At 46.6% G+C, this 13,323-nt stretch overlaps 1 protein-coding gene across 1 annotated transcript; it reads right to left on the bottom strand.

Moving 5' to 3' along the window:
* Positions 1 to 903: 903 nt before the first annotated feature.
* On the bottom strand, positions 904 to 13,038 carry LOC141212732 (uncharacterized). Its single transcript, XM_073665040.1, has 2 exons — positions 12,966 to 13,038; positions 904 to 2,778 (listed from the first exon to the last, which is right to left on the bottom strand). The coding sequence occupies exons 1-2, from the start codon at positions 13,036 to 13,038 to the stop codon at positions 1,337 to 1,339; spliced, it is 1,515 nt and encodes a 504-aa protein (XP_073521141.1). The 3' UTR covers positions 904 to 1,336.
* Between the last annotated feature and the right edge of the window lie 285 nt (positions 13,039 to 13,323).

The raw sequence follows: 13,323 nt of genomic DNA on the forward strand, positions 1-13,323 counted from the left end.
AAATCTTTAAATGATAAGGTGTGTCCAAACTTTTGGACTGTACTGTATGTTGTCAGGGTTGTTGCACAAAAGTACTGCTGCTTTCTGTGTGAGTGGGATAGTCATGCAAGAGAATATTGCTCCAAAAAAAAGGACTGGCCTCTCTGACATTCACTTCAGCAAGGGAGTTAACTGTCCTGCATCCAGAAGTTGAGGACCCACCTAGGCAATGGTGGTAACAAAATCTTATCAAGTTGGGCCTAATGAAGAACTTTTTAAATGCTATGGATAAAAATGTAAAAGCATTCCTGCATCTGATTGATAACTTTCCAAGGTTAAGATGAAGCAAATATAAAAGAAGGAGTCTTTATTGGACTTCAGATTTGTAAGCTTCTTCAACATGAGGAATTTCTTCATTTGTTGCAGGGCAAGGAAAAGGCTGTATGGTTTACATTTGCATTTGCGGTAACTAACTTTTTGGGAAACTCGAGCAGATACAGTAACTATGAGGAGTTGGTATTGTTTCTCCTCAAAACATATAAGGATCTTCGCTATAACATGTCCTTAATGATTCATTTCTTACAATCTAGACTTTTCTTTCACCAAACTGTGAAGTAGTGAGAGACGAGGATGGTGAGAAATGTAACCAAGATATTGCAGCTATGGAGAAAAGATATAAAGGAAAATGAAATCCATCAATGCTTGCAGATTACTGTTGCATAATTTTAAGAGATGATCTGATACAGGAGAACAAGAAACAAGCAAAAAACAGTTGTCACTGAATGAGGACTAATTTTGTGGTGCAATTTCAGTAACTGTTTAAAATTCGCAATAGGGTATAGACAGGTTTTAATTGTTTGAATTGTTTCTAAGTTTTCTCTAACTAAATATCAGAAAATTGGCATAACAAAATATTCTGCATCTGTATATTTACAAAAATAATAATGTTTCAAAGTACTGAAACTTTTATCATTAATTATATGTAGCAGTAAAAGGAAAACTCAATTGTACAATTTGAATTCAGGAGGTCAAACTCATTAAGAAACGGCTCAGTTCATAATGGAACCTGACTTTTAAAAATATTTAAAACAGTGTTACATGATCTGAAAGGTCCATGAGCTAGGTTCTTCAGCTGCTCAGTCAGGACTGCAGCCTCTGTATACCTTCCTCTCCTCCTCTGCACCAGTCAGATAAGTGTGGGGCTTGAGGAGAGAGCAGTTCTCTCACTGATCAGGAAGGACACTGGCTCATTTTTCTCAGTCACAGGAAGCTACCTCCAGTCTATAGGACACAGTCACTTATTAGCAAGATTTTTTCTTGCTAAAAGTGTGTCTTTTCAAGTAAAACATTTTCCGCATTAAGGATATAAAAAAGGCTTCTCCCCTCTGTGACTTCTCTGATGTCTATCAAGATGCGTTTTCCGGTTAAAAAATTTCACACATTCTGAACAGGAAAATGGTTTCTCCCCTGTGTGCGTTCTCTGGTGACTAAGAAGATTTGATTTCTGGTTAAAACATTTCCCACATTCTGAACATGAAAAAGGCTTTTCCCCCGTGTGAGTTATCTGATGTCTAACAAGAGCAGATTTGTTGTTAAAACATTTTCCACATTCTGAACATGAAAAAGGCTTCTCCCCTGTGTGAGTTCTCCGATGTCTATCAAGATGCGCTTTCCGGTTAAAACATTTTCCACATTCTGAACATGAAAAAGGCTTCTCCCCTGTGTGAATTCTCTGATGTTTGATAAGACTTGATTTCTCTGTAAAATATTTCCCACATTCTGAACATGAAAAAGGCTTCTCTCCTGTGTGAGTTCTCTGGTGCATAACAAGATTTGATTTCCCTGTAAAACATTTCCCACATTCTGAACATGAAAAAGGCTTCTCCCCTGTGTGAATTCTCTGATGTTTGAGAAGACTTGATTTCTCTGTAAAATATTTCCCACATTCTGAACATGAAAAAGGCTTCTCTCCTGTGTGAGTTTTCTGGTGCTTAACAAGATTTGATTTGCCTGTAAAACATTTCCCACATTCTGAACATGAAAAAGGCATCTTCCCTGTGTGAGTTCTCTGATGTCTATGAAGATACTCTTTCCAGAAAAAACATTTCCCACATTCTGAACAGGAAAAAGCCTTCTCTCCTGTGTGAATTCTCTGATGTCTATCAAGATGCGCTTTCCGATTAAAACATTTTCCACATTCTGAACATGAAAAAGGCTTCTCCCCTGTGTGAATTCTCTGATGTTTGATAAGACTTGATTTCTCTGTAAAATATTTTCCACATTCTGAACATGAAAAAGGCTTCTCCCCTGTGTGAGTTCTCTGGTGCTTAACAAGATTTGATTTCTCTGTAAAACATTTCCCACATTCTGAACAGGAAAAAGGCTTCTCCCCTGTGTGAGTTCTTTGGTGACTAAGAAGGCTTGCTTTCTTGTTAAAACATTTCATACACTTGAAACAAGAAAATCTATTCTTTGCTGTGTGAATTTTTTGATGTTTAAGAAAAAACTTTTTGAGGGGAAAAATATTTCTATATTCTGACCGTGCAAATGGCTTCTTAGCTTTAGGAGCAATTACTTTTTTAATACTTATTTTGTGACTTTGATTTTCCATAGTAGTCGGTAATGAACCAGAAGATAGGACCTGTTTCAAAGGATCAGATGACACATCTTTGCTGTGAAGGGATGATGGTATATCTGGAGTAATAGCATTCTCTTCAATTGTATCCTGTGAGATCTCAAGCTCATCTGATTTGAAAATTGAAGATGTCAGCTGTCCCTCTGATCTCCTAGTACAGTCATCTGCTAAGTAAAAAAAATATTACATTTGAATAAAATATTCTTGAAATTTATATTTTTGAACATTTCTACTTAAACTGTTGGTACAAATGGCAAGTTATGTAAAAATATTGAATTATTCACCAAGACAATGACAGTTCACAGTCTAATAGAAAACCTCATAGCATGAGCCAGTAGAGCGTGGTGTTCAACTGTTTGTTCATTCTGCCTCCCAAATATGAAATATGCGAAAATGATACCAATAAAAAATTCTACTAATCTCACAAAAACAAGCCTCCACTCAGGTCCATCATGTGTCAATGGAAAAACAGAGGCTTCCACATCATTAGTGGCTCAAAAACTCTTGAAAAGCAACATGGCTTCCATAAACCAATCCAGCAAAATCCGCTCTTCCAAAGTCAAATATGCTCCCTGCTTAACTCAAATGGAAAGCACTACACCCTACTAAAGCTTATGCATAATGCCGGAAGCTGCCTGATACAGCCTTGTTCTCTGCTGGTTAAGTCCTCTGTGTTCAGCTCCAGTGTTCTGCATTTTCTTCTTAGTTTCTTCTTGTGATCCCAGCCCGTTTACTGACTACTATTGTGTCTTCTGATTTTGTATTTTCTCTGCTCTCCTGGTTCTGATCCGGTAACCTGACTATTCTTCTTGTCATCTCACACCACAGAACAGCAGGCAACTCCAAGTCCAAGCCTAGGGGTCTTTGTGTAAGTATAGATCCATATAGAGGGGTTAAAGGGTGATGGGCAAAACTTTGACTATAGAAAATAACACATGTAATGAAAAGATCAAAAAAAAAAAAATAGTGGTGAAACCTTTCTGGGGTAATTAGAGTATGCATCTTGGTAGCTTCTGCAATTTAAACTATAGTAAGGGACAATATTTTCTGTCAAATGAGTCTCAAGAAGAAATATACATTTAATGAGAACTTTTTATAATAGTGCAGAGCTGAGGTGTCTTAAATTTAGAACTCGGGCATTTGGAAGAGACAATGGAGACCTTTTATGAAAGACTACCAGGGAATTACGGAGTTAAGTGGGGCAGGCCAATGCCACCACAATCAGAATGAACCTTTATAAAAAAAAAAGGGAATAAAAAAATATGTTACATCCCCAACAAGAATGTATGCTTGGGGGGGGGGAACGACGACTCCAACACTAAACCAGAGTTGCACTTATCTATGGTGGACCGTTGGAGCTACTATGACTCCTGACCAGAAGAGTAGAGAAAGTATTAATGGTCCCCATTTCAGGATAAATTGTATATAAATTCTTTAGGATCGATAATATAATTTATGACGAGTGAATCCATGAAACCAGGGCTCAAGTCATGCCAACATATCTCCTACAGGCATGAATAAATTTTTTTACAGCCATCAGCCGCACACAGCTTAGAGATATATCATGGCACAGGTGTAATGTTTTTTTGTATACTTCATCTATTTGAAGTTATTTGGTTTAAAAAGAAATTGAAAAGTCAGGGTAAAGGGAAACTCTGTTGTTATTGTACAGAAATTCACACTTGGCCTCACTGCACATTTAATGTTGCCAATCATAAAAGCGAAGTTTGGCCAGAAAGACTGGACCTGGTCTTGTAGGGACCATATGAGGACATTCAGTAGCACAGAAGGGAGAGAAGGTAGATCCATCCAATAAGATATCAGGGATCTAGGAACCCAACACCATCATTACCCTCTGCTTTCTCTTACAGGCCCATCATAATATTTTTCTTCAAGTGATTTTCTAACTTGTCAGCACTTTCTACATATGCTGTCATTTGGATTGGTAGTTTACAGATCTGGGCAGGTAAGAGTCAGGATCTTCTAATTTCAGTTGGTAGGTGGATCTTCCAGGTTGTAAGTTCATTGAACAGTTTTTGGTGGAGGACAATGTTTTGGTCTAGATGCAAAATGGTTATCACACGATCGTGATACAGCTGGACTACATGACCGGTAAACCAGCCACAGCCTGTGACTGAGAAGAATCTGTGACTTCTCTGCATTTAGTGGTTACTACTCACCTGGGTAGTCATATGTAGGAATCTCCTCTTTACACCACTCGTCACCCCTCACATATGTCTCTGTAGTATTAATATGGGTCAGATCTTCACCCTGAAACAAATATTGTACAAGTCACAGACAGATGGAGAAGTCACATCTATGATCAGTAGTGATGAGCGAGTACCGTAATATTCGTAATCGCTATACTAGTAACGAGTACTTTGTAATAATCGCGTATTCGTTCCGAATAGCGAGTACAATGTAAGTCAATGGGAAATGCGAGTAATTTTCTGCTAGACCCTAAAAAGAGGTCTGGGGGTCTGAGGAAAAGGCTGAAATGGATGGGAAAGTGATGAAACAGAGTGGGAAGAGCCTGGAGAATGAGCCTGCATGCATTTCTGACTCACATATGGTTTCTGGGAATAAGTTTGTCGCAGTGTTACGCCACTTTTACAGACACACAAGAACAACTACCAAATCTAACCTAAATTGCATTTAACAGGCCAAAAAGGTTAAGAAACAGTTTTTCCTGCACAATCACTTGTATATAAAGCTAAATAAACCAGAGAAGCCAAAAAAAGACGGATTTTGGTAAGACCTTACCTGTAAAATCCTTTTTAGCGAAGGAAGGAAGGGAGACACAGATCCATTACTAGTGGGTAGACGGAGCCCCACAGGATAGTTCACCTCAGATTAGAAAAAGTGACGACCGGCCCCTCCAGCTTAGGCTCCTCCTACTCCCATGTCCTTCAGTCCGTACACAAGCTAAGGAAGAGCAGACAACACCAGGGGAACAACACAACCCCTTCCGAAAATTCAGAAATGCGAGAGAACAGGTTATGCAGAAACAGAAAAAACACACAGTCCCAGACACTACTCACTGGACCTGACAACTGCGATGAGCTGGCAATGCTGGAACAGAGCCCTAGTGCGCCAACCCCAGACCAGATGACCGCCATCAGGAGGGAGTCGCGCCGCATCTAGAAAAACCATAATACACTTCTGCCATGGGAGGGTGCTGTGTCTCCCTTCCTTCCTTCGCTGAAAAGGATTTTACAGGTAAGGTCTTACCAAAATCCGTCTTTCAGCAGCAGAAGGGAAGGAAGGGAGACACAGATCCATTACTAGTGGAACGTCCCAAAGCAGTCCAGAACTCAAGGGTGGGAAACAGTGGCAGAATCGCCAAACCCCAACAACTTAGGCAAGCGCGCAACAAGCGCCGAAAACGAGATAAAGAGATAACCTAAACCACCGCCGCCTGCAGGACCCTGTGTCCCAAGGCCGCATCGGCGGAAGCACTCACGTCCACTTTATAAAATTTTGTAAAAGTGTGAACGGAGCGCCAGGTAGCCGCCCGGCAGAGCTCCGCTGCAGAGGCCCCCTGACGAAAAGCCCACGACGAACCAACAGCTCTCGTGGAATGAGCTCGAACCTTAACCGGACAAGGCTCGCCCTTGAGCCAGTACGCCTCTAGGATAGCCGAACGTATCCACCGAGCTATAGTGACCTTGGAAGCCCGCTGACAACGTCGACGACCAGCAGGAATCACAAAAAGAGAGTCCGACTTCCGAAACCCTTGCGTGATTGTAAGGTAGAACTTCAATGCCCGCACCAAATCCAACGAGTGCAAGGCTCGCTCCTTTGGACTCTTCGGATTCGGACAGAGGGAGGGCAACAAAATATCCTGATTGACGTGGAAACGCGACACCACCTTAGGCAAAAAATCGCCACGGGTACGAAGCACCACGCAATCCGAGTGGAACTCCAGAAAAGGGGGTGAGCAAGACAGTGCCGCCAACTCAGAAACCATTCTCAAGGAGGTGACCGCCACCAGGAAGGCCACCTTCCAAGAAAGCAAGTAAAGATTAGCTGAATCCATAGGCTCAAACGGCCCATGCTGAAGCGCCTCCAAGACTAGATTGAGCCGCCGAGGAGCCACAAACGCCCTCCAAGGCGGAAACTGACGTGCAACCCCACGACAAAACGAACGCACATCCTTGCGCGAGGCAATAGCCTTCCGAAAAAGCACAGATAGCGCAGATACCTGACCCCGCAAGGTACCAACCGCCAGACCCTTGGCCAAACCACATTGCAGAAAAGCCAAGAAGTTGGGAATGGAAAAAACCCTCGGGTTCCTTGACATTCCAGAACACCATGAATAGAAGCCCTCCCAAGTTCTGTGATAAATCCTAGTCGTAGCTGGACCTCTGCACCCGCAAGGTGGTAATGACCTCGGCCGAAAACCCACGACAGGTCAAGATCTCAGTCTCAAGTGCCACGCCGTCAAACGAAGCGACTTCAGGTCCGGATGGCGAATGGGCCCTTGGGTTAACAGGTCCGGACGAAGAGGCAGTGGAAACGGAGGCGCCGCCAGAAGAGACACCAGCGTTGAATACCACGCCCTCCGCAGCCAATCCGGCGCCACCAAAATCGTCGAAATTCGTTCGAGTTTGACCCGCCGGATCACCAGAGGAAGTAAGGATACCGGCGGAAACACGTAGATCAGCTCGAACTGGTCCCACGGGGCCACTAGAGCATCTACCGCCACAGCCTCCGGGTCCCTGTACCTGGACATGAACGTCGGAATCCTGGCGATCAGCTTGGATGCCATCAAGTCCACTTGGGGAGTCCCCCAAAGGGAGCACAGCAGTGTAAAAACTTCCGGATGAAGGCTCCATTCTCCGGGATCCACCTGCTCGCGACTGAGTAAGTCCGCCGTGATATTCAGCACTCCTGGGATGTGAATCGCGGAGATGGCTGGAACCCTGGACTCGACCCATACCAGGATCCGAGAGACCTCCATCATGAGTCGAACTCCTCGTCCTGCCCTGATGGTTGATATATGGGACAGCTGTCGCATTGTCCGTCTGAATCCGGACCAGCAGACCGCTCAAAGGGACCGTCCAATGTCGGAGGTAGAGAAATATCACTCTCAACTCCAGGATGTTGATCGGCAGAGACGACTCCTCTGATGACCAGACCCCCTGAACCCAGAGATCGTTCCAAACCCCCCCCAGCCAGACAGGCTGGCATCGGTGGTAATGACCGACCACCGTGGGAGGAGGAAGGATTTCCCCAGCATTCAAGAGACTCTCACATCCTACGGAAGATACCGACACAGCGATCTAGCGAAGCCGGCGATCGATCCCAACGGGTCAGAATAAGATCTTGGAGACCCAGGGGAATGAAATTGTGCAAACGGTACCGCTTCCATTGCCGCCACCATCAGACCCAGAAGGCGCATACACTCCCGAAGGGACATCGCCATTGCCGACCTCATAGCCTGGACATGGTGACGAAGGTTCGCTTGTTTGTCCGGAGGCAGGGACACCACTGCTCGTACCGTGTCGAAATGCATCCCCAAGAACAGGATTGACTGCGATGGCTCCAATGACGACTTCTTCCAATTGACCAGCCACCCGAAGTCCTCCAGGTGCTGAAGGGAGAGATCGCGAGCCGTCACCGCCTCCTCCGCTGTGGGCGACACAATTAACAGGTCGTCCAGGTAGGGGAGAATCGTAACCCCTTGCCTTCGAAGGAGCGCCATGAGCGGCGCCGGAATCTTTGTAAAAACCCTGGGCGCCGAGGCCAACCGGAAAGGTAGGGCCACAAACTGGTAATGGGCCTGACCTATGGCAAAACGCAGGAAGCGCTGGTGAGCCCTGCCGATAGGGACATGCAAATAGGCGTCGCGGATGTCAATCGACACCAAGAAATCGTACTGCGACAGGGCCACTACGACAGAGCGAAGAGACTCCATACGGAATTTCCGGGTCCGGACATGAACATTCAATTCTTTGAGGTCCAGAATGGGGCGAAACTTGTCCTCCATTTTGGGGATCACAAAAAGGTTGGAATAAAACCCCCTTCCCCGGTCCTCCAGCGGAACCGGAACCACCACACCCTGCTGCAGAAGAGAGTCGACCTCCCGCAGCAGTGCGGCAGCCATATTGGGCTCGGACGGGATGCGTGACTGACTAAACCTGTCCGGGGGTCGAGAATGAAACTCTATGAAATAGCCTGCCGACATAACCCGCGTCACCCAGGCGTCCGATACGTGGGACGCCCAAAATGACCCGAATTGTAGCAGACGACCTCCCACCCGAGAACCCTCGAGAGGGTTCCTGGCGTCAATCCGCCTTAGTGGGTTTTTTGTCAACCTCCCATTTGTACTGACGGAAATGCTGTTTCCAGGGAGTACGGGATTTCTGGGTGGTCTTTTTTCCGGAAGACGAGGGACGACCCGATCTCCAAGAGGGCTGACCGAACCGTCCCCTGGGCCGAAAGGACCGACGACCACTACCGGCACTTGACTTGCCAGACGTAGAAGCCGCTGCTTTCTGCTGCGGCAAGGCCGAATCCTTGGCCTTGGCCTTAGCAATCAGCTCCGTGAGGTCCGAACCAAAAAGCTGACCGCCCTTGTACGCCAGACTCAGCAAACCTTGTTTGGATACTGCGTCTCCAGTCCACTGTTTAAGCCTCAGTGCTCTCCTGACTGTGACGGCCGAGGATTGAGCCCTGGACAGAACCAAAGTAGTATCCAGCACTGTGTCCCTGCCATATCGGGCCGCCTCCTCCAACAGCTGGAAGAGCCTTTCCACCTCAGACAGCGGAGTCCCATCTTGCCATGCCGTCCGCAGCTGATCCAACCACCGCAGAGAAGCCTCACCAGCCCACATGGCCCCCAAGGCCACTCGGAATCCATGACCCACGGCCTCGTAGATGGACTTCGCCGCTAACTCCGTCCTTCTGTCCAGCGGTTCCTGTAGACTCGTCTTCCCTTTAACAGGAAGCAAAGAGGATTTGCTCAGCTGAGACAATGGCACGTCCACTTCAGGAGAGGGGACCCAATTAGCGATTGTCTCCGTGGAGCAGGGATACAGGGCATCAAAAAACCGCATCCCCTGGAAGCGTTTATCCGGACACAGGCGTTCCTTCTCCACCGCCTCGTTAAGTTCATCGTGCGCCAGCAACGTCGATCGAGCCCGACGTGACTCCTGATACAGCCGGGCCGACTTGCCGGGGCGCCTCGTCACCTCTTCAGACAGCTGTAACGCTTCCCGCATAGCCCCAATAAAAGCGTCCACGCGGCTCGAAAGCGAAGCAGAGCGCCCTTGCCGATCCTCTTCATCAGAATCGGAGATCTCACCAGCAGAGTCTGTCGGTGATTCCGAAGCCTCCGACGCACTGTGCAGAGGAGACAGCGCCACCACAGGCCTGTGGCGCTTCTTGCCTCGTGAAGTCGGTTGGGACTTAGCTGATACCCAATGACCCAGGAGGTCAGACAGACTATCAATGGAGCGAGTGAGCGCCTCCACTTTAACATCACTGAGACCCCCGACCAGTGTCGAACCTGAGGCCGTCGAAGACCCCGGCGTATCAGATACGCGTGACCGATCCTGAAGCGGACCAGGAGAGAGATCCACGCCCCCAGGTCCCTGATCCAACATGCCCCCACACAGTTGCGAGCGTCGCGGGTAAGGCGGTAATAACCCCTTACAATGGGTACAGTGACCGAGGTTACAGTAAGCGCTTTCCTGGCGCTTCCTGTCTGAGCTATGATGACAGGCAGCAAAAAGGCGCGAAGCCACGCCCCCCCGCCGCCGCATACTAACGGAGGCCGCGCTCCTCTGTCCCTGCTCCCCTGCCAGCAGAGAAATACACAAACGCCTGCAGCGGTCCTGCAAGGACAAAACAGCAGTCACCACATGAAAATAGTAACAAACATTGAGAGCACTTACCCAGGTGAGCGCCACAGGGACCCCCAGGGATGTGTGGCGCCGTCGCCCTTTGCTCCCCCCCACGGCGGAGCACGCAGGGACCCCCAGAAGCGGTGTGCGTCTCTGTCAGGAAGCGCCCTGTATCCCCCGGGGCCGGCAGGCTTCTGCGGGGACCTCTTTAGGGGGTATGCAGATCTGCCAGGGGAGGGTCAGGGGTCCCAGCAGCGCCGAGACCCCCTGAAACCTCTAGACCACGGGGGGTCCAGGTCTCCGGAAATGTAAAATAAAAATTTCTTCTGAGGAGCTGCAAAGGCAGCGACTATCCTCTGCGACCTCAAATTTTAGACTGAAGGACATGGAATAGGAGGAGCCTAACCTGGAGGGGCCGGTCGTCACTTTTTCTAATCTGAGGTGAACTATCCTGTGGGGCTCCGCCTACCCACTAGTAATGGATCTGTGTCTCCCTTCCTTCCCTTCTGCTGCTGAAATATCCCTTTTAGACGTTGTTCACAAATACTGCTGTGGCTTTTTTTCGCTTTTTACAATTGGGAGGGCACTGACTTATACATTTTGTAGGTCCCTCTGTCATAAATCAATTTTCAGTTCGCTATTCCCCAGCACTTTACAAGCACAGCTAGAAAGCACCAATAGGTATGTAGATCTTTGACCTGAGAGTCCTCAGGTGGCTCTGTAACATGCAATTTGGAGGAACAGCTGTTACTTAGACATTTGGGCGGTCCCTCCATCATTGACACTCAGATAGTGGAATAGACATTCAATAGCAGTTTACAATGTGCCCATTGTAGCATTGGGCTTGACCCTCCTCCACCACCACCACGTGATACTGCGGCCCTAAATTCAAATTTTCAGAGGCCTTGCAGTAGGCAGGAGAGCTGAGTTTTGTGAGAGACCTTGTGTGGCCCTGTAACATACATTTTGAAGTGCCCTCCTCTAGAGATTTTGGAGGTCCCTCATGTACATCTGAGAGTTCCCTCACTTACTCATATTGTAGGGCCCTCACTGTATTATTTAACTCATTTAGGGGCAGAGACTACAGAGAAGAAAGCCAAGAGACATGGAGTACTAGAACGTAGCAGTGAGTATGGCCTGCGATCCTCAGGTATGGCTGAACTCAGTGAACCGGAAAAATAAAGCTGCACTAGTTAACTGGATAACGAGCCCAAATATATCACTTGCGCAAGTCAATGGACAAAGGATATATGGTGATCCCCTCCAGGATGGGTTGGTGAAGCTTCTCCAAATGGCTCAGAAATTTTGATTGTCAATATTTCCCAGATTATATAGGAAGAGAAGACTTCTTGATATTGTACTACTTGGTCCAGTGCAGAATGTGCATCGTACTTCCAAAAATTACTCCTGGCGGCTGTGTCATAGGTGCAGGGAGATTCCTTGACAAGGGCCTCCCTTGTCAAACATTATCTACGATGGAGTACTGTAGTAGTTGTGGCCCTCAATTCAAATTTTCAGAGGGCCATCAGTCGGTCATCAACAGTCGGTGTAAATTTCTATTAAATATGTATCCCCTATCTCAGTCACCATGTGGCACAAGCCAGGCATGTTTTTTGCCAAATAGGGTGACTGACAGTACATTTCTATTGAATATGTATTCCCTATCTCAGTCACAATGTGGCACAACCTGTGACAAGGGCCTCCAACCTCCAATGACAAATATTAGTTTGGTAGGACCACTGTACATTCCAGATTTGTCCACTGCACAATGTGCATAGGGTTTGTAAAAATTAGCCCAATGGGCTGAGTCGTGGTTGACACAGGAAGCCACCATCCCAAGGGTCTCCAATCACAAATAGTAGTTAGGCGGGAGTAGGAATACTGTCCTGGTTTGTCCACTGCAAAATGTGCATAGTTTGTAAAAATTAGCCCTATGGGCTGAGTCATGGTTGACGAAGGAAGGAATCTTGTTTTTAGGAGAAGGGGGTGACGTTAACAGCAGTAGCATGAATCTGCATTTTAGGAGAATTTAGGTTGGCTTGCAGTCATCTGGAGGGATTACAAACTGTGGAGATATCCAGTCCTTGTTGAATTTAATCAGAGTAAGTCGGTCTGCATTTTCCGTGGAGAGGCGTGTGCACCCATCAATGATGATTTCCCCAGCAGAACTGAAGACACGCTCAGACACCACACTAGCAGCCGGGCAGGCCAGTACCTCCAAGGCATATAAAGAGAGGTCGGGCCAAGTGTTCAGCGTAGACATCCAATAATTAAAGGGAACTGAAGGGTCAGAAAGGACACACGTATGGTCACTTAAAGTAACCCTTGACCATGTCCTGCAACTTATCCCTCCTGGGCATTTTTATAGGCACAGATAGCCCTTGCTGGTTTGCTGGATTATTGAAAATTGCCCAATTTGGGCACATTCCCCCCCCCACCTCCGTTGGAGCTGGTGTTCGTGTCTCTCCCCATTATCCCTTGGTGTTGAAAAGAGCTGGTACCTCTGCTACCAGCATTATCTGAAGGTGATGTTTTCAGCAACTGATCTACAACGGCCCTCTTAAATGATTCCATTGTACAACCCCTGGCAAAAATTATGGAATCACCGGGCTCGGAGGATGTTCATTCAGTTGTTTAATGTTGTTGAAAAAAAGGAGATCACAGACATGTCAGAAAACTAAAGTTATTTCAAATTGCAACTTTAGGGCTTTAAGAAACACTAAAAGAAATCAAGATTAAAAATGTGGTACTCAGTAAGGGTAATTTTTTTCAGACCAAGCAGAGGGAAAAAATTATGGAATCACTCAATTCTGAGGAAAAAAATATGGAATCACCCTGTAAATTTTAATTTCCAAAACT

Source organism: Phyllobates terribilis, unplaced genomic scaffold (assembly GCF_046119375.1).
Source record: "Phyllobates terribilis strain yellow unplaced genomic scaffold, ASM4611937v1 Scaffold_183__1_contigs__length_3771566, whole genome shotgun sequence".
NCBI lineage: Eukaryota > Metazoa > Chordata > Amphibia > Anura > Dendrobatidae > Phyllobates > Phyllobates terribilis.